The 24,135-nt window shown below is 54.3% G+C and overlaps 1 protein-coding gene across 14 annotated transcripts in view; it reads left to right on the top strand.

Moving 5' to 3' along the window:
• Positions 1 to 24,135, top strand: part of DNM2 (dynamin 2) — a 92,481-nt gene that overhangs the window by 50,130 nt on the left and 18,216 nt on the right. For 4 of the 14 annotated variants that reach the window (XM_082380201.1, XM_082380197.1, XM_082380190.1 and 1 more), the window contains 10 exons: positions 1,151 to 1,311; positions 4,278 to 4,420; positions 8,936 to 9,071; positions 10,311 to 10,378; positions 10,993 to 11,131; positions 13,521 to 13,607; positions 15,859 to 15,929; positions 17,366 to 17,395; positions 19,414 to 19,465; positions 20,404 to 20,415. In XM_082380201.1, coding sequence (XP_082236327.1) covers positions 1,151 to 1,311; positions 4,278 to 4,420; positions 8,936 to 9,071; positions 10,311 to 10,378; positions 10,993 to 11,131; positions 13,521 to 13,607; positions 15,859 to 15,929; positions 17,366 to 17,395; positions 19,414 to 19,465; positions 20,404 to 20,415 — 899 coding nt within the window. Of the gene's footprint in view, positions 1 to 1,150; positions 1,312 to 4,277; positions 4,421 to 8,935; positions 9,072 to 10,310; positions 10,379 to 10,992; positions 11,132 to 12,227; positions 12,367 to 13,520; positions 13,608 to 15,858; positions 15,930 to 17,365; positions 17,396 to 19,413; positions 19,466 to 20,403; positions 20,416 to 24,135 lie in introns of all 14 variants that reach the window. The other 10 variants (XM_082380194.1, XM_082380200.1, XM_082380195.1 and 7 more) reach the window with 6 other exon arrangements.

Below are 24,135 nucleotides of genomic sequence, written 5' to 3'. Positions count from 1 at the left end.
CTCTCAAGTGGAGAGAAAAGTGCAAGGAGAACCACTGGCCCAGCCTCGCTGCTAATCACATACAGCTAACCTTCAATGCCCCAAATATCCTCTCCTGTTGTTCTTTCCTCCCTTGGGGGTCATGAAGCAAATCCTAGGCATCCTATCATTTGACACATAAATACCTATGATTCTGTTCAAACAGCTCCTTCTCCGGCCACTTTATCTGTACTCACTTGGGATCTGGCCAATTGTAGATCCCTATAAACCAGTCATTTGATCTAGACAGAGGCTGATTAGGCTCGTGTTTAGTTTAGTTTCAGATATTCTGACAAGAGTAGCCCAAGTATTTTTATTTTCAATAAAATGAGAATAGCAAACGTGTATTAAGTACCTATTACGTTTCAGGCACTGTTCTGCACTCTTGGTGTGGAAGAACCCATTTAATCCCCGTAACAATCCAATGCAGTGGCTCTGTGTTCATCCCCATTTTATGGATGAAGAAACTGAGGCACCGAGAGGCAAATCCCTTGCCCCAGCTCACAAAGCTGGCAGGTGGCGGAATTGGTTCGGAACGTCAGCTCTCCAGCGCCACGCCGCCTGGTGACCTGCTTTTCCATTTCACTTAGCAAAATAGCAGAATGTGTGCCTGTGAACATTCCCTTGAAGGCAAATACTCTTCAAGATGACTGTAAAAGATCCTGTGGGGTCCCTCATATGGGGGTACATGGACCATTACTCAGACCCCATTTGTTGGACACTTAGGTTGGTTCCTGTTTTTCACTGTGGCACAGTGTAGAATAGGTATTAATATCCAGCAAGATTAGCTGTCCCCCATTGCCCTTCTTTTTGAAGTTTTTTTTTCTGTTTCTAAAGCTCGGATTGTGGATTTCATCTTCTCCAGAGCTTCTCTCTATCCAGCCCCTCACACCATGCTGCATATAACTTCTTCCTCCAAACACTTGCGTTGCTTTTCAGGACTGTACTCAGTGTTTGCATTCTCCGTGTTGCTTCTGAGTAATGCGTATGGCTTGTCACCTCTTCTGTGAGTGACTCGTAGGGCAAGATCCATGTCTACACCCCCGCATTGCCCGGTCCCATGCAAAAAAGGGGGCATCTGGGCTCCTTGGCTTGCCTGGCACTGCCTTGACCTGAACCTCTCTCCCCACAGGCTACATTGGCGTGGTGAACCGCAGCCAGAAGGACATTGAGGGCAAGAAGGACATCCGCGCAGCGCTGGCGGCCGAGAGGAAGTTCTTCCTCTCCCACCCGGCCTACCGGCACATGGCGGACCGCATGGGCACCCCACACCTGCAGAAGACTCTGAATCAGGTACAGCAAGGGTTTTGTGCAGTTGCTCAGGCTGCGCACTGCACAACAGCTGCCATCCACAATGCCATTGGCCGTGGTCTAGAGCAGCACTTGTTTTAGCAAAATGGGTTCAGTGAACATTTGACTCAGGGCCTGGAGAAGAGTGGGTGTTCAGTAAGTCTGTACTGGTACTATTATTACCGTCACTACTATTGTTACCATTATTTTATTTTTATTTAAAAAAAAAATTGTATTGAGGTATAGTTGATTTACAATGTTGGCTTAATTTCTGCTGTACAGCAAAGTGATTCAGTTATACATATATATATTCTTTTTCATATTCTTTTCCATTATGGTCTGTCACAGGATATTGACTATAGTTGCCTGGGCTGTACAGTAGGACCTTGTTGTTTATTACCATTATTTTAATTACCACCGTAATTATTTAGTCACGTACCCAGAAGTTTGCGTACAGTTCCTGACACTGATGACCTGGGTTACGAATGCCTCGCCTGGACCAACACCGGGTGGCTGGCAGTGCTCGACAGTAGCCAAGTGGGAGGACTTCGGAGCCTGGCCTTCCTTGGTCCAAAGCCCAGCCCCGCCTCTCCGAGCCTCCCCGTCCATCAGGCCGGAATCATCCGCATCGCTGCCCCCAGGGCTGGCGTCTGCTACATGAAATGCAGCACATATCAAATGCCAGCAACTCTGGTATCTCACTGCTTTTCTAGTGTTCTTTTTTCCCACAGGTAGTATATTCACAGGGCTCGTAAAAAATACCAGTGTTTAAAAGTATATAGTGAAGCGCCCCCATCTGCCCCTGCTTCCCACCCCTAGGGCACCACTGTTAACACCGCCTGAGTTTCTTTCTGTTCATGAAAGCAGAAAGGACTTTTGAGAATCACATTTCTCTCTTTCTTGCATAGTCATGGATACCCGCCCCTTGGTTTTTTTTTTTTTTTTGCTCAGCAGTATCTCCTGGAGCTCTGTCCCTACAGAAAAAGCTTCCTCACTCTTTTTCGTGGCCCTGTAGTAGTCCCTGAACACATGGGTCTTAGGCTGTTTAACCAGGCTCTTTTTGGAAGGCTGGTTTCTAATGTTCCTAGTCAGTAAAAGGCTGCTGTTTAATAACATCGTTTTGCATGTGTGCCAATTTCTACGAGAGTAAAATCCGTAATGTGGGATTATGTAGCTATACTGTAGCAGGCAGTGTGGTCCTTAGTGGCCCCGGGGTTACGAGGAGTTCCCCCTCAGTGCTATATGGTAGCATCTCGGATGGGGCAGGGCCTCAGAGTGACAGTCTGAGTCCTTCATGACAGCAGTGGGACACAGTGGCAATGTGGGAGCTGGGCCCTGTCCTTAGGGAAGGGATGTTTCTAATTGGGGGCACCAGGTAGAGGCACAATTGAGTGTTAGGCAGTGATGGGGCCGGGAAGAGAGCTGGCGCAGAGCAGGAAGGCAGAGCAGGCAGCTCAGCAGAACAAAGAGGGAAGTAAGTGTCCGGTGGGAGGGGCCCTCCAGGAAAGGAAGCAGCGGTCTGCCTGGGCAGGGGGTGGAGGGAGAGGAAGGGAAGTAAAACTCCCCGCAGGTGCCTGGGGCCCCCCTCTGAGAGCCGCAGGTGAGCAGCCCAGCTGGCCTTCTGGGGGCCTAGCTCCACATCCTGGTGCTTCCTGGTCCCCCCCACCTCCTTTGCCTCGCGAGCTAAATGGGGCCACCGTAACGCCCCAGGATGCTGTCGGGGACCGGAGTGGACTGCCGCCCTTAGGGACCTGCAGCTCCCACAGGGAGGGGCCCCAGCTCACATAGGGCTTTGGGGTGACCATCAGATTCATTCCACGGAGTGTGAGGCTCCTTCATATGTTTTTTTTCTAGCTTGATGGATAGTTTGTCATTTCTTTTGTCTTGTAGGACAGATGGCCACAAAACACTGCTTTTCACTTTGTGGGTTTTAGCTGATTTTATGGCTATTATTTTTTTCTTCCCTTCTCTCTTTCTCTTTTATCATAGTATTAAAAAAAGTCAGACAGTGCAAATATAGTGAATGTCCCATTTCCTCCCATCCCGCGATGGCTCTCTTCCCCTGAGGCGGCCGGTGTCACCACTTTCTGGGCTTCCTTCTCGAGACGCTAGACACTGATGTGTCTGTACTGCCAGCCTTCCTCTTCCTCCTGCTTCTCTTTTCCTTCTCTTCCCTTTCCGTCTTCCTTTTCACCACCTGAACAGTTAAGATATTTACCCACTGCTCTGTATCTAGCTATTTCTTGAACGACCCATCTTGAGGCTCATTGCCTAACTTTTTCTGCACTGCTGCCCCCTTTTAAGATCCGTGAATAAGGAACAAATCCCTGTGGTTCAAAGGCAGAACAACAGAGGAAAAGGGGGCTGCAGGAAAGGGTCCTTCCACCTGCCTGCTCCATTCTGCCCTTCTCTTGTGAACCATCCTTCCCTCTGTTCGTGCAAATGAAAATGTGTTCTTACTTTCTCCCCGTCTTTACAGAGGGGAGCACATCATAGGTGTGTTCGGTGCCTTTTTTGGCAAACTGTTTCTGTTGTAGTTTGTAGGGCCCGTCCCCGCGTCTGTACGTTCCCCCAGCGTTCTGTAGTGTGGACACGCCATCGCCCGTCTGACAGTCCTTCTGTACCTGGGTCCTGCGGTGGCTTCTAGGCTCCCCCCCCCCCCAACTGAGCGGCACTTGTGGGAGGCTGTTCCCGGTCAGCACTTGGGTCCTGCTGCCTGGTCCTTGCGAACAGTTGCGTGTACTCTTTGGTGTGGACAGCCTGGTTGATCTGTCCTCCCAAGGCCCTGCGGGCTGTTTGCAGCATCTCACCGCTGTGGACGGAGCTGTGCCACCTCTCCCTGCCCCTCACGCCAGTGTGACTCCAGCTGGATGTTTCTGTTGGTCCCTCGAGGCTGGGGGTGGAGCGGGCCCGCCCCATCTCAGCATCCTGCCCGTGCTGACCTCTGACCTCTAGCCTCTCTCCCACAGCAACTGACCAACCATATCCGGGAGTCGCTGCCGGCCCTGCGCAGCAAGCTGCAGAGCCAGCTGCTGTCCCTGGAGAAGGAGGTGGAGGAGTACAAGAACTTCCGGCCCGACGACCCCACGCGCAAGACCAAAGCCCTGCTGCAGTATGTGCCCCTCCCCCCGCCGGGCGCTCCGGGGCCTCCACCTGGCCTCAGGCTCCCCCACTCATCCGTCCGTCCGTTCAGCAAACACTTGGCCAGAGCCCCCTGTGTGCTAGGCTCTGTCTTGAGCACTGGGGTCTCCCCAGTGTACTGGGCAGACACCCCACATGCTCAGAACGGGGAGGGGGGAAGGATGAGGCAAGATAAGTAGATGAGAACATGTGTACTCTGTGAAATGGCCAAGTATCAAAGTAGGGAGGGGGCTAGAGAGCGCCAGCGTAGTTGTGGGCGTAGCATTTAAAATAAAGTGGCCAGTGAAGGCCCCCCTGAGACAGTGAGAGTCGGGCAGAGACCTGAAGAGGTGAGGAAGGGGGCCATGCAGAGTCCTGGGGATGGGGGCCCGGCCAGTGCAAAGGCCCTGAGGCAGGATTTCGTCCAGCATGTCGGAGAAGGCCCGTGTGGCTGGAGCAGAGTGAATGAGGGGAGAGTGGGAGGAAGGGAGGGCGGGGAGGGAACAGGGTAGAGCCTACAGGGCCTTGTAGACCATGGGGACGGCTTTGGTTTTTGCTCTGAGGTGGGAGCCCTGGAGGGTTCTGAGCAATCGGCAGGACATGGCCTGACTCAGGTGTTCACGGGCGCCCTCTGGCGGCTGCAGGGAAGACAGACATGGGGGGAGGGAGCCGAGCCATGTGTCAGCTACTTCTGCTTGGTTTCTTGGAATCCTCACCCTGACTCTAAGACGGTGCTCCCGGCAGCCACCCAGCTGTGAGTCGGAGGAGTGGGTGTGCCCCATGATCTCAGCTTCTCACCCGGGGCTCCTCCTGCCTCCGCACTCCAGGTGTCTGCCCTGCCAGGGACCCTTAGCTGGCTTGGCTAGAATGGGATCCAGAAGCTCCTTGGCACCTCAGATGGCAGATGGTGCCGCGTATAAGACCCCTCCCAGAGGGACACTGTCCTGTGTGGCCGTTACAGCCCTGACGTCCCCCTGCCCTCTCTGCCATGTGGCACTGCACAGTGGTGGGATCGGGGGTGAGAATGCTTTTAACATCAGACGGCCTCAGCCCATTCCGAAAAGCTTTCTGCAGCGCCAACGCTGGTCCCTTGCAGGCTTTAGGAGGAGATCTGGTCTAGCCTGTGCTGCAGAGGCCACGGCCTGGGGCTAAACCTGGGCCTGATGGGCAACCACAGGCAGGTGACCACACCCCTCTGAGCCTCATTTTCCTCGCCCCTAAAATGAGGACCGCAGCGGCTGTCACATCACGTGGCCATTGGGGAATCTTGGAAGATGCTTTTGGGGCCCTGGGCGGGGCGGGCCAGGGGACGCCCTCCAAGACAGCACCCATCCCCCAGGGTTCGTGTCATTTTTCACCAGTGCCCTGCGGCCCGGCCCGGGTGATTTTGACATCACAGTGGAGGTGCACTGCTGTCATCTGCGGCCCCTCAGCGAGGGCTGGTGTTCCTTATTTAGCATCTTATCTGCAGTCCCAGATCCTCCTGCAGGCTATGGGCCACACAGACCAGCGGCCAGCAGAGGCCCTTGCTTCTTCCCTGCTGGCGGGCGTCCCTTTGAATGGCTTGTTGCATGACCTCCTCCTCGGCCTTTATTATAAAAATGACTGCCTTCATGTGTACAGAGGGTGAAAACTTCCCCTCCTCCTCTGCACCCCGGTTCCCGTCTCCAGGCTCTTGTCTTACCAGAGAATGAGAACAGTGGCATCAGACTAGCCCCCAGTTCTGCTGTCTCGCAGCTGATGGAAGTGGCATCGAGAGCCTTCCACTTCCCACGGCCGCCCGGAGTATCCCATACGCTCTTCCCCTGACCCGATGCCCATAGGGGACGTTCGGGTATTTTTTTTGCTTCTTCGATAGATGCTTCTCGAATTCATTGTTGAGCGCACAAGCGAGGATTCCCGCAGGGCAGACTCCTAAAAGAGGGATCGCTAGCTTGAGGAGAACTTGAAGTTGCATCAGTAGCGCTTCCGTGGCCTCCAGGGGGGCCCATGCCCGCTGGCCCTCCCGGCCTGGTTCTGGGCGCCCCCTCGGGTCCCACACAGGTATATATGGTATGTGGCTCACTTGGAGCCAGTGATAGGAAAGCTAACTGTCTTTACTTTAATCATCCTCCTTGCCATGATCGATTGTTCCGAGTCTGGCTTTTTCCTCCCAGGCACAGCTTGGTCCTTGCTCCATGTCGGGGAACCAAGTTATACAGTGACCTTCACCTCAGCTCCTTCCTGTGCATGGAACACAGATAACTTGAAACCCTGGCAGGTTTTTTTCCCCAAGCAGAGGTGATCGGGGACATTTTTCAAACCAGCTCTTGTCCCTCGGCTTTTCTGTCTTGCACCTGGATCTCTCTTCTTCTAGAACTAGGAGCAGGAATGCACGTTCCCTAGACGTGCAGTTGTGGCTCTAAACTCAGGACCATTCATCTCTAGGGACCGCTGGTCATCTGTAGATATCTTACCTGCCCTGTACCTTGGTGTATTTATTTGCTGTGGCTGCAGCAAAGTACCACGAACTGGGTGGCTTAAACTAAAATAGAAATTTATTGGGAATTCCCTGGCGGTCCAGTGGTTAGGGCTCTGTGCTCTCGCTGCCGAGGGCTTGGGTTCAATCCCTGGTCAGAGAAGTAAGATCCCACAAGCCCTGCAGTGTGGCCAAAAAAAAAAAAAAAGAAAAAGAAATTTATCGTCTCATAGTCATGTACACTGAGTGTCCAAAATCAAGGTGTCGGCAGGGTTGGTTTCTTCTGTGGACTTCGAGTGGCTTGCTGGCAACTTTGGGGCTCCCAATCTCTGTCTTATCTTCACATGCCATTCTCCCTGTGTGTGTGTCCAAATTTCCCCTTTTTCTAAGGACACCAGTCACAGTGGCTTAGGGGCCCACCCTTCTCCAGTATGACCTCATCTTAACTAATGACATCTGCAAAGACTCTTGTTTCCAAATAAGATCACATTCTGAGGTACTGGAGGTTAGGACATCAACATGAATTTTTGGGGGACACAATTTAACCCATGACAGTTGGCAAGGATGCTCTCTGAGTGCAGCTCGGACTCCAGGGCCCCTGGGAGGCTGGTGCTCACGTATGCTACGTCTTTTCCCTTCCGAGTCTGGCGGCAGCTGGCGTAGGCTTCATCCTGCTCCCTGAACCACTCCCTGCTCTGTACTCTGTCCTTGCTGTAGCGCTAAGCCTTTTACCATCTTGGCCCTGATTTGGCCACCGTTCAAGGTCCCCATTCCAGGTGCAGCATTAACGTAGGCCTTTGTGTGTCTCTGGGAAGGAAGTCAAGTGTGGGCACTGTCTGCTTCATGTGGGCAGAGAGCTTCTGGGGATCTGGGACACCCTGTGCGTGACCCCCTGGGTGTTCAGGAAGAACCCCATCCATTGGTGGCCGAGCCTGGCCGCCCTGGCAGCTTGCAGGCATCAGCTGTATTTGCCCGTAAGAGCCGGGCTTCTCTGTGCCAGGGAACTGCCAGCTCCCTGCTGCCAGCCCAGTGCGGGAAACTTCTGGGGAAACTCTACACAGTACTTGAGGAGATCCAGAACTGGGGGAATGGAAATGAGGAAATGATTCAGACAGACAGTGCCAGGGACTGGGGGAAACAATTAGAAATGCTAAAGAAAACCAAAACACTGATAAATATCTTGGTTCTTTACTGCTCACTTCCTTGCAGCACTAATCAGCAATACTCTGAGACACTTCTATTTTAAGGGCTGGGCTGGGTTCTAAGGGGCCACGCATGGTGTTACCACATTTCATCAATTACGTGTGCACTTAAAAAAATTTTTTTAACTTCTCAAATCAGATGATTCAGGTGAATTACCATTAATTGGCAACATTTTTCTTTCTGGGGGGTGTCCAGGCCATTAGTGCATTTGGGGACCAATGCCTGCTTTGAGTTGATGAAATCTAGAAACTGCTTAAATCCTTATTACAGTGACCCTGTGTGGAAGTGCTGTTACAACCAACCCACTTTGCAGGTGAAGAAACTGAGGCTCAGAGGGCAGAGCCAGCCACCTGTCCAAGGCCTCTCAGCCCATCAGTGGTGGAGTCCTGACCCAAACAGACTGGGAGGTGGCGGGAACCAGTGGAAGCCACCTGAATTGTGTGGAGGGGCTCCCTTTTCATGGCACGGTCCTGCCGGATCAGGCCAAACCTCAGGGCAGAGGTTGCTAAACTGTGACCCCCCGACACACACCCCGCACCTCCCTCTTGCCATCTGCAAAATGGGAGTAATAATTGCCCCCCCCCGCCCCCAACTCAATGAATGAATGGTCGTAACAGGCCTATAGAGCGGGCCTGGTGTGTAGCAAGTGCTTGCCTCTGGCAGCTCCTGGATTTTGTCTGTTTTTGCTGCTAAAAAATAAAAAGATGGGCGTTCCCTGGTGGCCTAGTGGTTAGGATACAGTGCTTTCACTGCGGAGGAAAGTAAGCCACGGCTTGACCAGGGACGTAATTCCGGAGCTGTGTTAAAACCTCTGCTTTGACCTTTGGGTTTTCTCTTTCCTCATAGGATGGTCCAGCAGTTTGGGGTGGACTTCGAAAAGAGGATCGAAGGCTCTGGAGACCAAGTGGACACGCTGGAGCTCTCCGGGGGTGCCCGGATCAATCGCATCTTCCATGAGCGGTTTCCCTTCGAGCTGGTGAAGGTAGCACTGCCCGGGCCGGGCCCTCTGGTCAGCCTTGACCCTCCTGCTCAGTCGGCCTTGAACCCGGCCTCCTCCCAGGCCACGAGGTCTCGAGCTCCCACTTCCAGGCCCGGGCCTCCTTCCCTGAGCTTAGAGATTTCCAGCAGAGCTGTATGAAAAGTTCCATTTTCTTACTCTGAATACATGTTCTTTGCAAAGTACATAGACAATATAGGTAAATTCACATGGGAAAATGCCCCCAGCATGTGGTTGAAAGGGAAAAAGCAGATTATGGAGCCAGCGTGTGCAACAGAACATACAGATGATAGTTATAACATCCTTCATATGAAATCATACACGCATGTCTAGATGTGTGTCTTTGCAGAGACAGGTCTGCAAGGATAGTCACAAAATGTCAGCTATGGGTGCTGGGATTGGAGGTTTTCTTTTTGTTTTAATTGCTTGAAGTTTTACACTTTTTCACAGTGAGCGCATGCCATCTCTGTAAAAACCAGTCATGTTCTTTTCAATAGAAGAGGAAAAGCTAAAAGGAAAAAAACACCCATAATCCTAACACCCAGAGACAACGCCTCTTAGCACCTGGATGTGTGTCCTTTGAGAATTATTTCTGTGCAAATGCAGGCAAAAAGCCTCCCTGCATCCACAAGCACAGTACATATATTCATGCATACCAGTGTGTGCATATGTATTTTTTTTAAAATAATTATGCATCTTTGTATTCTTTTTTTTTTTTTTCATATGACTTGCCATCTTTCCAAACTAGTATATACATTTCATGCATTGTCAATGGCAAAACACTATCTTATTTTATGACTGTCCCATCGTTCATTTAACCAGTCTCCCATTTGGGGGCATTTAGGTTCTTTGCACATTTTTCAGCAGTTACGGATGGTTTTGTGAATGTAGCTAATTCTTGATTAGTTCCTCAAGATAAATTCCTAGAGCTCTTAAAACTACCTTGTGACAGTATAGGTATGTTTTTAGAGGTATGTTTTGATTTGTACTGCCACGTAGCCCAGAAGAAAGTTTGAGTTGATTTTCCTTCCAAGAGAGCAAGAGTGTCAGTTTCAGAGCATCCTTGCTGAAACTGAGTTTTAATGTTCTTGAAAATTTTGACCAATTAAATATTCTGCCCTGTGAATATAAACGGTACACAGGAGGTGACATTCCCTAGGTACAGACCTGATGTGGCGGTGCCTCAGGTACCTCCTTGCATGTGTTTGGTTTGTCTCTTCTCAGATGGAGTTCGATGAGAAGGACTTAAGACGGGAGATCAGCTACGCCATTAAGAATATCCACGGAGTCAGGCAAGTTCCACGGGGGGAGGCGCCGTGTTCCCTTCACCTCTGTTGTGCCACCCCGCAGCCAGTCAGTCCCCACAATCCTTGGGGTGCCCCGATTGGGAGGCCTGGAGAGGGCTCTGGGATGGTTTGCAGTAGCTGTCAGTCTCTCCCTCTGGGTCTTCAAAGGCACTCGAGGGTGGATGTGCTTAGTTCCGTGTGGATCTGTCATAAGCCCCGCGGCTGTCCGGGCTGTCCGCTGCCCTTGGGTTAAACATGGGTTAAAGGGCCCAGTTACCGTGGTCAGCCAAGTCAGAAAGCTCGCTGCAGATTTGCCCTGGGGGGTGGGGAGGAAGTCAGAGCCAAGGCACGATTGCAGGAACCCAGCATTTGTCCCCGTCATGGGTGCCCCGGACGCCTCCTGGGTCCCCAGCGTTTTGCTCCCGCCCTCCACTCTTGTGTCGCCGTGGGGTCCTCAGATCGCCCCGGGGGGTTCCAAGTAGCGGACGCGGGCATCCGACCCCCAGACTTGCTGCAACCTTGGCTCTCTCGGGAACCCAACCCGAGCCTATGAAATCGCTGACCGTGCTTTGTTTCTCTCTGACTTATCTCCCCTGCCCCCCGGGTACGGATGGTTTTAGGACCGGGCTCTTCACCCCGGACTTGGCATTCGAGGCCATTGTGAAAAAGCAGGTCGTCAAGCTGAAAGAGCCCTGTCTGAAATGTGTCGACCTGGTTATCCAGGAGCTAATCAATACAGTTAGGCAGTGTACCAGTAAGGTATTGGACCCTCGGCAGGGTGACTCCTGGCCTTGTGGAAACGGGGCTGTGGGAGTTTGGTATCAGGCTCCCGGTGCTGCTTGGCCTTTGCCCCTCTGGTCCCCCTCCCTCCCCTTCCCAGATTGCCTCAGTTTCCAAGAACGTGGCCTCTACCCAGAGGCTGGGGCAGAAGCGTTTTGGCCTGGGTGCAGCCCGGGGGTGCCAGGCCTCCAGATCCCAGACTGGTGGGCAGGGCTCCCTGGGACCCTGATACCAAGCTTAGCATGTGTCTGATGGGGGTCTTGCTGGGCTGTCGCTTTGCTGTCTTCTGGGAAGCAGAGAGGGACCTCGCGTCACCTGCTGGAGGCCAAGCTCCCTGAACCTCCCTGCCCCTCACAAACGCCTTCTTGACAAATGCCTGGCACCCTCAGGCTTTCCCGGAGCCAGCCACTTCTCTGTCCCCAAGGCGCCGAGAAAGGCCCAAACGCCAGCGGCCTATGGAGTGCTCGGCCCTGGGCTCGCCCCTAACAGCCTCCACCAGCTCCCGCAGGAGCAGTGCTGTCCCAGGGCAGTGGCCCTCGGACCCCCGGCCTGGTTCCCGGGGCGGCACATGTTGGCCAAGGTGCTGAAGCGCTTCCTGGTGGCCAGTTTGTGCTTGCACGTCCCCCATGGCCGTGGAGCTCTGGGTCGGCCTTCCAAGGCAGGAGTTTCTGCTTCATCCTTCTGTTCTCAGTCTGGAAAAGCCCACATTTGCTTCTTAAGCTTCTTCGATTGGAAAAGGGAAGGGAAAGAAACCCAGATGGTTTGGAGATGTTCGTCCTAGAGCCCATTGTCACAGACACGAAAAGGCAAGGCCTCCCCAAACCTTTAGCTGTTCGTACGCTGACTCCCACCCGTGGCACTTTTATAATTAAACCCCAGACTAAGCCCACCCCTTGGACCCAGGTCGCCTCTTGATCCGAAGCAGCTTCCGGGGCAAATGCGGGCGCAGGCTCTTCCATGCATGTCACTAACCAGCTGACTCTCGTTTCTTCTTTCTCCGTCTCCCGTCCCGCGTGTGTGGCCTGCACTGCCCCTGGGTGTCTTTTTACCTCATCCCGCCCTCCGCATGACCCAGGACGGGGCTCTTCACCCCCGACATGGCCTTTGAAGCCATTGTGAAAAAACAGATTGTAAAACTCAAAGAGCCAAGTTTGAAGTGTGTTGATCTCGTGGTCTCAGAACTGGCCACGGTCATTAAAAAGTGTGCCGAGAAGGTAACAGAAGGTTTCATTATTATCACCTATGCTTCTGTCCCCCATCTTCTCTTTCCCATCGTGAGTCTTAACCCAAGCATCTGGGAAACTCTGCCTCGGCAGGAACCCCCTTCCGTGGGCCAGTGGTCACTTGGAGACATCTCAACTTTGCCTTGGCTGACACAAGGGGGTGGGCCAGTCGCACTTGGGTTCCACCTTTGCATTTTGGGCCTCTGACGGGGATGAAAGGCCTTTGATGTCGCCAGATGCACTTACTAAGCAGGCAGCAGGGATGAGTGCCCATGCCCATCCCTGGAACGCTTTGAGAAAGGTGGTTTCCAAACTGCCACCAACGCGGTGAAACACTTCGCCAGTGTGCTGATCTGCGTGTTCTCACATCACAAGGCATTTAAGAATTTTTCAGAATTCCTAGGCGGTCCAGTGGTTAGGACTCTGCAGTTCCACTGCAGAGGGCCCGAGTTCAATCCCTGGTCGGGGAACTGAGATCTCACAAGCCGCGTGGTGTAGCCAAAAAAAAAAATGGAATTTTTCCTCTAGTGATTTTGACCATTTGCTCAATTTTTCCCAACTCGTGGTCTTTCCCCAAACCATGGAAGGTGGGCTTCTGTGCGTTAGTTTGGTTGCTTCTGCAAAGGCTGGGGCAGCGGGGGTGTCAGAGGAGTGGATCCCAAAGGTGAGATGATCGGGAGCAGTTTCCCGCCCCCCGCAAGGGAGTCCCTCCGAGGTCGATGGCCCAGATGCTGGCCCTCCCCCCATTCTAGAACGGGCGCTGCTGCGCACTCCTGAGCTGCGCTCGGGCCCTCGCGCTGGTGGCCCAGGGGCTTTAATTACACTGTGTCCTTGCTCTCACCCAGCACTTCGAGGGAGGGGGGTGGCTGTCACCCGCTTTCTCTGCCACTTTCCACCTCCGAAACGCATTCTCGAAAAGCACCTCTGCTTGTGTGCGGGCACCCTCTCGGTCTCTCCGGCCCACCGTCCCCCCCACCATCCCCTTCTTGTCTGCCAGCTGGAGCAGCTCTGAGACAGGAGCGGGGTGGGGAACCGGTGGGCCCACTCCATGTCACCCCCACCTCCGCCCATGTTTTCCGTTTGGCTCACTTTGCTGCCCAAGCCACGAGGACCCAGCCGACGCCGCCACTCTGCTTTCCCTCCAGCTCAGCTCCTACCCCCGGTTGCGAGAGGAGACCGAACGAATCGTCACCACTTACATCCGGGAACGGGAGGGGAGGACCAAGGACCAGGTACTGGCTTTTTGTTTCATTCTTCAGATACAGTTTGTGTGCATTAGATCTTGGTTGTGCAGTGTGAGTTTTGACAAATGCGTACAGCAAGGTCACCACCACCTCACTCAACATACAGAACGGTTCTGCCACCACCCCCCAAATCCCCATCCTTGTGCCCCTTTGTCGTTAATCCCTCCCCGACCCCCAGGCCCCCAGGCCCTCAGGCCCTGGCAACCACTAGGTTGCTCCCCGTCCCTGTAGTTTTGCCTTTTCCAGAATGTCATGCGAACGGACTCTTGCTGTGGTAGCCTTTTGATCCTGTGTCCCTTCACTCTGCACCATGCATTCAGGACTCATCCCTGTTGTTTGTGGTGTAGCCAAAATGTGTCTCTTAGGACTGCCAAGTAGTGTTTCATGGTGCACGTGGACCACAGCCTGCTTATCCATTCACCCACCGGAACATGTTTGAGTGCTTTTTGTGTTTTCACATTGTCTTATGAAGACCGTCATAAGCATACCCAAAGGTGGAAAGTGAGATGCCCCACACAGCCACAGTTCAAGTCTCACCTGTCACCTACTCAGCCCAGGGCTGTCATCCTGCCTTCATGTGGCCCGACACCTGGTTTGGGTTATTTCCCCCACGGTGGTCCACTGTGTTCTCTCTCTTTTTTTTTTTTTTTAATTGAAGTAGAGTTGATTTACAGTGTGTGCCAATCTCTGCAGTACAGCAAAGTGACTCGGTTATACACATATAGACTTTCTTTTTTTTATGTATATGTTATTTTCCATTATGGTTTATCCCAGGAGATTGGCAGCTGTTTATTCAAACTGGAACCGAAACAAGCCAACCTGTTGTATTTGGTTGTGAGATCACCTTGTTTAGAACAGTCCCTCTCCCCTTGACATTGACGGAGAAGAAACTTGCTCATTTGTCCTTCACAGGGTCCCCCATTCCCTCGAAGCTTCTGTAACCTGGAAGTTCTGTGAAAAGCTTGAGAGATTCCAATTTGTTTTGTTGTCATTGTTGGCAAGAATGCTGCTGTCCCTTCCATACACACAAGAGCCCCCAGTTGCCCCACTGTTGTCATGGCTGGACTCCGGGGCAACAGGACTCAAACCTTTTAAACCAGCGACAGTGTCTCCCATGGACAGAGCACCCCAGCATTTTCCAACAACCCCCCAAGATCTGAGTGCCTGGCCCGCTTTATGCTTGAGGATTCAGAGGCACAGTGAAGTGACAGGACTGTTTAAGGTCCCGTGTCTTATCTGAGACGACACCCTGGCTGGCTGGTGTGTGCCTTTGTGCCCGTGTGTTTCATTTTAATGTCCTCACCTGGCCAAATTACCTTTGCCAGTTTTTTGTTGGTATTAATTTTACCTAAGTATAGTTTTTTTGTTTTTTTAAAAAATTTTATTTATTTATTTTTAGCTGCGTTGGGTCTTCGTTGCTGCGTGCGGGCTTTCTCTAGTTGCAGTGAGCAGGTGCTACTCTTCGTTGCGGTGCACGGGCTTCTTATTGTGGTGGCTTCTCTTGTTGCAGAGCACGGGCTGTAGGCACGCGGGCTTCAGTAGCTGTGGCTCGCGGGCTCTAGAGCGCAGGCTCAGTAGTTGTGGCGCACGGGCTTAGTTGTTCCGCAGCATGTGGGATCTTCCCGGACTAGGGATCGAACCCGTGTCCCCTGCATTGGCAGGTGGATTCTTAACCACTGCGCCACTAGGGAAGTTCTTTACTGAAGTATAGTTGATTTACAATGTTGTTTAATTTCTGCTGTACAGGAAAGTGATTCAGTTATCCACGTATATACATTCTTTTTCATGTTCTTTTCCGTTATGGTTTATCACAGGATATTGAATGTAGTTTCCAACTTTGCCGTTTTAATGAGGCACTTATAGCATGCCGGGCGCTACTCTCAACATGACATATTGTGACCTATTTAAGCCTTTGCAGTGAGGCCTTATTGCCCTCCCTACTCCAGGCCTTGGAGGCCACACTTGTGACTACCACGTTGGGCTGCCTCACTCTGCTCTGTTGGCCCAGTCTTTCTCACTTGTGAAGCCTTGGTGTCTGGAAGCACCCATGCCCCCTTCCCCCTGCAGACGGGCCCCAGGATATGGGAAGGGGTGGGTGGGTGACCGCTGTTCTCCTGCCTGGGAAACAGCGTGGTTGTTTCGGGGCACCCCCTGCTGGCGGATGCGGGAAGTGCTCTGGCAGCGGCCCCTCCCTGCCACGCTGGGCTCTGTACTCACCATGACCCCTGCTTTCCCCCAGATTCTTCTTCTGATCGACATCGAGCAGTCCTATATCAACACGAACCACGAAGACTTCATTGGATTTGCCAAGTATGTACTTTTCAAGATAGCGGCTGGTGGGGTGGCATGAGTGTCCACCCTCAGAGCCATGCCTTGAGAAAGGCGGTCAAGTTGGGATTCCGCTGCTGGGCCGGGGCACGAAGGTCTCTCTGTCAGGGGTCCCCAGGTGAAGCGCGGGGCCATCGGAGAGCATCTGGAAGCTTTGCTGGGTAGCAGTGACCACCCCCCCAGCCTCGTTGTCCCCAATGCACCTCCTGTGGGGCACCCCCATGGTTAGTTTAAGGAGGAAAGGGCAGTCCAGTGGTCAGAGGCTTCAAGAGAGGGCAAGGCTAACTAGCGTTCAGTGCTTCCTTTCCTGCAGGACTTCTCAGAGCCTTTCATAGACTCACGTGCAGCTTTCCCAGTCTCCCCCACATGCACTGGGCCCTTTCACTGAGCAGCTCAGGGGCTCAGGGCTCCAGGGGCTGCTCTTTGGGAAGTGCTGCCAGGATTGGCATGGCTTCTGTCCATATGCTGTAGATTTAAAACTAGAACCTTCCACGGCACCCGGATAAGGGGCCAGAAGAGCAGGGAGCTGATTTCAGCAGGATATAAATATAAATGCTGGTGGCCTCCAGTGTCACCCACTGATGCCATCAGCCCCCCACCTCGGTGAGTATCACACAGATTGTTCTGATGGCTCCTGAAGGTCCTCTTTCCGGAGCCTGATAGAATAAAAGGCAGTTGGTAGCCAGCCTCCTTGTATTGGTTTAGCCAGTATCGCTGGTGTGCTTTCATTGCACCAGGCCCTGTGATAACAGCGGTCAGCAGGCACAGACCCAGGTCCCCACCCTGAAAGGAAGGTCCCGCGCCAGGGACAGAGGTGCACCCAGGCAGTTAAGACACAGTGTGGTCAGTGCCGGGGTGGGGCTGTCCACCGCCCGTGGGAGTCCAGAGGGTGGCCCTGTGGCCTGGCCTTGGAGGTGCAGGGAGGAAGGGGCTAGCAGGCTGGGCAAGAGGGTCTTCCCGTCCAGGGTCTCTACTGGCTGAGTAGTTCCCTGGGTAGACATTTATCAGTGCACTCAGCTCTTCTGTGCTGGACACATGGTCGGTGAGTGGAATGAATGAATGAGTGAACGAATGAATGGGGGGCATGATTAGAAGCTGCTGCCCCAGCCCAGATGAGCTGAGGGCCCCGGCCGGACTGTCCCTGCTGTGGGGAAGGCTGAAGGGCCCTGGCCGGGGACTGCCCCTCAGGCTAGGCTCTCGGCCTGGGGAAGCAGCCCCTCCTGCTCCTGTTCCCCCAGCAGCCGGGTGTGTGGGGCCTGAAAACGCTGGTCCCCCTTTTCGGGTTGCTGCTGTTTTCCTCACCTTGATGTCTCTGCTTCTCACACTTCATCCACAGTTCCTTCTCACAATCTCTCCTGTTTTTCCTTTGACCACTCCACTCTTTCCTCTGGATTCCTGGGCCTTCCCACTTACCCCAGCTGTTACTATACTGAGCAGCTGGTGACCGGGTGGGTATTGCCTGCTGTGTGCCTTTTCCCTAGTGTGTGAACGGGGGACGCCCTGGCTGGGGGCGGGGCCCAGGGTGCCAGGCTCCACCCAGCACAGGCCCAAGCCCCAGCCCTGGGTGGGATGTCGCAGGGGCTCCCGGAATAGCCATGGAGCACTGCCTTTGGCCTAGGACGGTGAACAAGCCAGACTTGGGCCTTGCCTTTTCAGAACCCACAGGCTGAGAACCCACACACTGTCGTTAAGCCAGTTCTCATAAGGAGGATGCCAGTTGGAAAGGAGGGCAGGTGGAGGGGCTGTGGGAGAGGGCAGTGAGGGATGAGGCTTGGGGAGACCTTCCCAAGGAAGTCATGACAGCCAGGTGATGGGGACGGAGCGGGGGCAGAGAGCGCTGGAGACAGGGAAGGAAGGCTGAGAAGCAGGAGCGTGAGGAGACCAAGGCAAGGTGGAGGGCAGAGGTCAAGGCCTCATCGCCAAGGGGGCCTGCAGGCCAAGGGGAAAACTTTGGATTTTCCCCCCAACACACACACACACACACACACACACACACACACACACACACACACACCAAAGCAGTGGGAAATCTCTGATTGGGTGGAGGCAAGGGAAAGAGGGGCTGCCAGGCGTGTGTGAGACCCAGGAAGCCCTTAGGAAGTAGAGCATCTGGGGCCTCACCAGCACCCAGACGTCACTGTGAGTGGCTCAGCTCTGTGTCCTTCAGACACTATCGATCCACCTCCTTCCTGCGCTTAGAAGTTCTGGGGTGTTTTCTCACTGCCCTCGAAACACTAAAAACAAGGCCCAGAGAAAAAGCCCTTGTAGTAAATGTATTGATTCTTAGGGAAATCATTGGATAAATTCCACTTCCATTCTTTTCTTTTTTTTCTGCGCCGCACGGCACGTGGGAATCTTAGTTCCCTGACCAGGGATTGAACCCATGCCCCCTGCAGTGGACGCGCGGAGTCTTAACCACTGGACCGCCAGGGAAGTCCCTCCTTTCCATTCTTAATGTTCCACCCTTTACTGATCTAGGAACAGAAGCCTACTTCCTTAACATACAAACACACACACACGCACACGCACACACGCACACGCACACACACACACACACACACACAGGCACACACACTACCTTATCCAACAGGCAACTTGAACTTTAAGGTCAAATCCCAGAGGCAGTCAGTAAAGGGATTAAACAAGATGTTTTGCCTTTTCATATTGTTTCAAAAGTTCCAGCTAAAGCAATATGATAAGAAAAGACAGTATGACCCCTAAGTAACAGGAGTTATCAGTTGGTTGCCGGTGGTGATAATGATGGTCCAAGTAGAAAATATATTAGGACAAACAAGGGAGCTGAGTAGGTGCCCACGTACAAAATAAAGGGGACTTCGTCTGTCCGGTGTGAACTAGCCAGGAAACAACATAGATGAAGAAGAAAAGAGATCTGGGACTGTAGGTAAATAAGGGACCTTGCAGAAACACATTGACTTAGACTGTCCTCTGACTTGGGTCAGGAGCCATCCAAGATGAGTAGCGTTTTCATGGTGAGCAGCTGTCCCGTAGCCTCATCTCCCAGGCTGGATGGCCCTGTGGTCAGAGCTGCTCTGGGCCTGGTGCCCGGGCCAGGATGGGAGGGGAAAGCGGGAAGAAGCCTCAAGTTTGACCCCCCAAACACTGAAGGTTACTCTGAAGCCAGCATGGCTACCTCCCAGCCACTTGGGAATCCAGCTTCCCATGCCCCCTCTTGGAAGCGCCAGGACCCAGTGACTCCTAGAAATAGCCGGCGCTCTCAGGAGTGGCTGAAATCAGGGATGAGAAGTCAGGGTTTAATTCAGTATCTCGTTCGTTCCATGAGCCCGCTCTCTTTTCCTTGGGCAGCCCTTCGTACACAGGGGGCTTCTCTCTGCCTCTGCCCTTGGCCCCCACTCGGGAGAGAACCCCAGCTGGGCCGCGAGGGCTTCTTGCTCCTCGTCCCTCTGGGCTTCCCGCCGCATGAGCTCTCTCTGTGCTTTGGTTTCAGCGCCCAGCAGAGGAGCACCCAGCTGAACAAGAAGAGAGCCATCCCCAACCAGGTAACCGCCCACCCCTGCACCCTCCGCGGCCCATAGCTCCACCCTCGGGGGTGGGAGGGCACTAAGGGACCACCGAGCCCAGCAATGGCACCTGGCTCATAGCATGTCCTGCCAGAAACCCACCCCTCCCCTCCAGCCTCTCAAGTCCACTTAGGTTTTGATATTTTGGGAAACCGGTCTTTGAGCGGCAGCTCTGGCAGGGCCTAGGGGGCAAATTTGCAGAAGGCCGTGTCTGACATCCAAGGCCACGGCCAGAACTTGACACTAAGGAGAGGGGCAGCCCAGTCCCTCTGGTGTCTGCAGCCACATTGGGTTCCCGGGCCCAGCCCTGGAGACTCGGAGCCTGGTGGGAGGCTGGTTGTGACAGGCGGGTCTGGGGAGCCTGGGGGTGCTTTGATCCCCGTACCTGGAGAAACCCAGAGCTGTATGAGGAGTTCTCTACCTTGATGTCATGCCCCAGCCAGAGGCCTTGTGAAGTAAGAACAACTTTATATAGGCCAGTATTAGGTGCCCTTTTTTTTTTTTCCTGCTTAAGAAAACACATCGTCTTTGCAAAAATTTCTGCCGGTGTCCCCTGCCTTCTCCACATCGGGCGGGGGTGGGGGTGAGGGCTCTGCTGTTTATCTTGCACGATGACAGAGCCCTCTGGAAAAGAAGGGTGTAACCACTGCATGATTTTTTTTTGCGCTTGCCATAGGTAATACATATATTGTTGCTTTTTCATTTCGGGAGATGATAATGAATTAAATATTAACACCATGAATATAATTAATAGCATGTAATTTTTTTTTCTTTTGCTGTTTTCTCCCCCTGCTCTTCTCTCTCCTCATTTTTGTGCCTTTCCTGCTTTTTCTCCATCCCCTCATGTCCCTTACGTCTCTTTTCCTCTGCCTGCTCTTCTTTGATTTCCCCACAACCCTAACTTTGCATTTTCAAAGGGGGAGATCTTGGTAAGTACTCACTTAGTGTGGTAGCAAACATTAGAGAACCTGGTAGTGGTGGAGACCATGCCACCCCATAATATCCCCTTCCCCACCCCCCCACCCCGCCAAAAAAATAACAGAACAACTAAAAATCCAGCTAACCTTTAAAAACCCCTGCCGTGGCTGCCGCTTGCCAGGCTTTGTGTTGCCCTGGGCTAAGCTGACTCACACAGACACTAACCTGACCACTGCCCCCATCTGGCGCCCACCCCTCCAGCCCATTCCTGACATGGTTTCCTAGTTTCCTGTAGGTCAGGGATGGCAAATACTCAGCTAACACCCCAGGCCTTTCTCCCTTCACCTCCCTGGCCGGGGAAGATTTTGCTCAAGCCCTGCAAGAGCTTGTTCTTGCCACTGCCACCGCTCTGTTTCCAGACAACACCATGCAGAAATTTTCCCCTCCTGCACTCAAGGCAGACATTACTAATTGATCCAGCACTCTTTTTCTTGTACCTCTCTCCTGTCCTGTGCCCCTGGCAGACATCACTAATCGATCCTGGCATTTTTGTTTCCTAAGCATGTCACTACTCCCCATTCCGTGGCAGATATGACTAACTGGTCAAGGAATTTTTTTCCCCCATGTGATAGCTTTGCATGTGACACCCCTCCTGTACCCATCACAGACATTGATCAGGGGACTCTCTCCTGGATGCTGCCACTATCCTCCTGCCTCCATAGCAGATACGATGACTGATTAGGCTGTTCTGTTGCACTTGCCCCTGTCCCTTTGCCAATGGCAAACATCACTAATTGATCCTAGCATCCTTTCCCACAGTGCCCAGAATTCTCACCACAGTGCTACCCATTGATTGGTGAATGGTATTTGCCATCCCTGTTTTAGGTAACACCTCCTCTCTGTGTGTGGCCCAGCCCAGCCCAGCAGAGAGCAGGCAATGCTCACTTCTGAGAGTTGGGCTCTTTTCAAGGTGCTTGCCTTTGGGCAGCTGGCTTCGGCCCCAGCTCTCCACCTTGGAGACCATGGCCTGGGCCACCAGCCCTAACCGAAGCCTCCTTCTCCCGGGTACTCTCCCCCAACACTGGGCGGGCCCTACTGCTGCTGCCCTCTGGCAGGGATCTTCTGGTGACCCCGGGATCTTTCCAGTAGCTGAGCTGAACCCGTAACAGGACCTGGAAGATGCAGAAGAGGCCAAAGCTTGCCATGGTTGGGGGCGGTTGCGGGAGAAATGGATAGTCCTTGGGCCCATGGGTCCCACTTTCCCCGTGTGTCACCCCCAATCCCCTTTGAATGATTTCTTCCCTCCAAACAGCCCAGGGGCATGTTTCTCCCCACACCCACACCCTGAGAAGTTTAGTCATTCTTTTCCTGCCAGATTCCACACCCCTAGCCACGAAGCCCAGCCCTGCCGTGTGCGTGGCTGTGGCTCCTGGGTCTCCTGGCCATGGTTTCCATCCCTGCCCAGGCGACTCACCCAGGGAGGAGGTGGGCCCCAGCCGCGTTGCTTCTCCTGGCAGCTGCTGCTCCTGGCAGCCCTTCCTCCCGCCCCCAGCGTGCCTGCCCCCTGGAGCATGGGAACCCCGCCTGCCTCTTCTGTCTCCCCAGCTGACCCTACTCCCGCCGCCCCCGCCCCCCTTTTCTAAGCCCAGTCCCTTGGGCACAAATCTGGCTTTTGGATGAGAAGGCCCGACCACTCCTTTTCCTCTAGACTCAGCGTCTGTGTCTGCCACCAGCAGCTTGCCCCTCCCCGGGGCGGGATTTTGTCTCTGAATCCCCTTGGGCTCCCGCACAGGCAGCTCTCTGGGTGGCTCAAGGGCAAAGGGACCTGAGGCGGGGCAGTGCTTCTCCAGGCCTAACTAGCAGCCTCCTGCCCCAAGGCTCAGATGTGCCATTTCCAGCATGGCCACATGCCCTGGAGCATGACAAGGGCCCCATCTGCTAGCTTTGACCTCTACTGATCCAGGGTGGAGGCAGGCGAGCCAGCTCGGCCACCGAGGGGTGGCGGTGGGGGGCACATCTGCGCCCTTGGGAACGAGGCTGGGCCTGGGAGTGTGGAGGCCTTGCCATGTGAGGACTTCTTCTCTGGGGAGCACCCAGCACGCACAGCCTCCCCCCGCCCCCGGCTGTCGATCAATGACTGAAGTTTAGAAGCACCCACTCTAGACCTGGACTAAGACAAGGCAGGCCCTACCCTGCCCCTGGGGGAGCGAGGAACAGGCGGGGACAGGCACCCACGCAGCTCTGGAGCTGGGTGTGGTTGCCAGATGCAGGGGCTCCTTCCTGGGTCCTTTGTAGGACGGCCTCGGGCCTGAGTCTGGAGACCAGCCTCGCCCCCGGCCTGACCACCCGTCCCACTTTGCCCGGGACTGAGGGCGTTCCCAGGACTTTGAGGGCTAAACCTAGGGGCCTCCTGGAGAAGCCAGGGTGAGTCGGTCACCCTGCTGCCAGGAATGAGACCATGACCTTGTTGGGGCTGACAGTCTCTGCCTGCTCCCTGACGGCCACAAGACTCCCAGGTGCTGTCTCGTCATCCCAGGGAGGGAGAAGCCTTAGCACGGGCTGCCAGGTGGCATTTCAACGGTGGCACAGCCTGGGCAGGGACTTGTATGTGGTGCAGAGGTCCCTGGCCGCTCTGGGGCGGCCTCTGCCTTCCTGGTCTCTGAGGCTTAAGAGCTCATTTCCAGCCACAGGCGGGTGGTGGCCCTGTGAAGATCGGGTGTGCCTGGGGCAGGACAGAGTGGACAGGATGGAGCCCCTCGTGAGACCCATCCACTAGGGGGGCATGTGGGCCCCAGAGGCAGCCCCAAAGCCCTACCCCACCCTGGGGGTTACAGCGCTAGCCCTTCCCAGCTGTCTATGGCCACTCGCAGCCCACCTCCTGCAGCTTAGCCCAGTTTGTCGCTGCCTTGGCTCCGGGCGTCCCTGCCTGCGCCGACTCGTGCTTCCCGCTGCCCCGGGGTCCCCAGTCCAGAGTGGTGGGAGGCTCCAGCCCACAGGCGCCTCCATGGCCCGGGGAACATGGGAGTGTGGCCTCCCCCAGGCTACCTGCGTTTAGCTGTCAGGTGAGTCCCCCACGCAGGCCTGGCTTCTGTCTCCTGCTCAGATGACAGCAGTGGCCAGACGAGCCCCATCTAGGGGGTCTCCCAGCTCAGAACCCGGATGTGCCAGTCAGAGAAAAGTGGGACCACGTGGCTTAAAGCCAGAGTGGGGCATGATCCTTGGCGGGTCCCCTGGGCTCAGACTTTTGTCCCCAGCCCTCTGGGTGGAGGATTCTCTTCATCCTCATATCCTGAAAAGAGCCTGTGGGGAGGGGAGCCCTGGGGCGGGGGCTGGCCTCGACTCCTGGTCAGAGCAGGTCCCTGTGCCCACCGAGCGCCTGCCTGGGGGAGCCGGGCAGCAGAATCAAGCCTCTGCCAGTTGGCCCCTGAAAGGAGCCACCCCGTTGCCTGGGCGACTCCTCCAGCTCTGCATGCATAGCCGCCTTCCACAGGGCGCGAGGGGCAGGGCCCAAGGGTGTCGCTGGTACCGCGTCTCACCAAGACAAGTGTGATTCCTTCAGTCACATCCAACGTGACATGGCGCCCCCCCACAAGCCTGGGATGCCCTCCTCTGGGCCCCTTTCAGCTGGGCGTACCTTTTGCCACCTGTGCTAATTCAACCTAACCCCAAGCGCAGAGGGGCTCCCCAGGGACCCAGTTCCCAATCACCCTGGGGCCTGTGAGTGAGTGCAC

This window comes from Balaenoptera borealis, assembly GCF_965194805.1.
Source record: "Balaenoptera borealis genome assembly, chromosome: 2".
NCBI classification, from domain to species: domain Eukaryota; kingdom Metazoa; phylum Chordata; class Mammalia; order Artiodactyla; family Balaenopteridae; genus Balaenoptera; species Balaenoptera borealis.
Note: the sequence above shows the minus strand (reverse complement) of the source record. Positions and strands in the feature narration are given on the sequence as shown.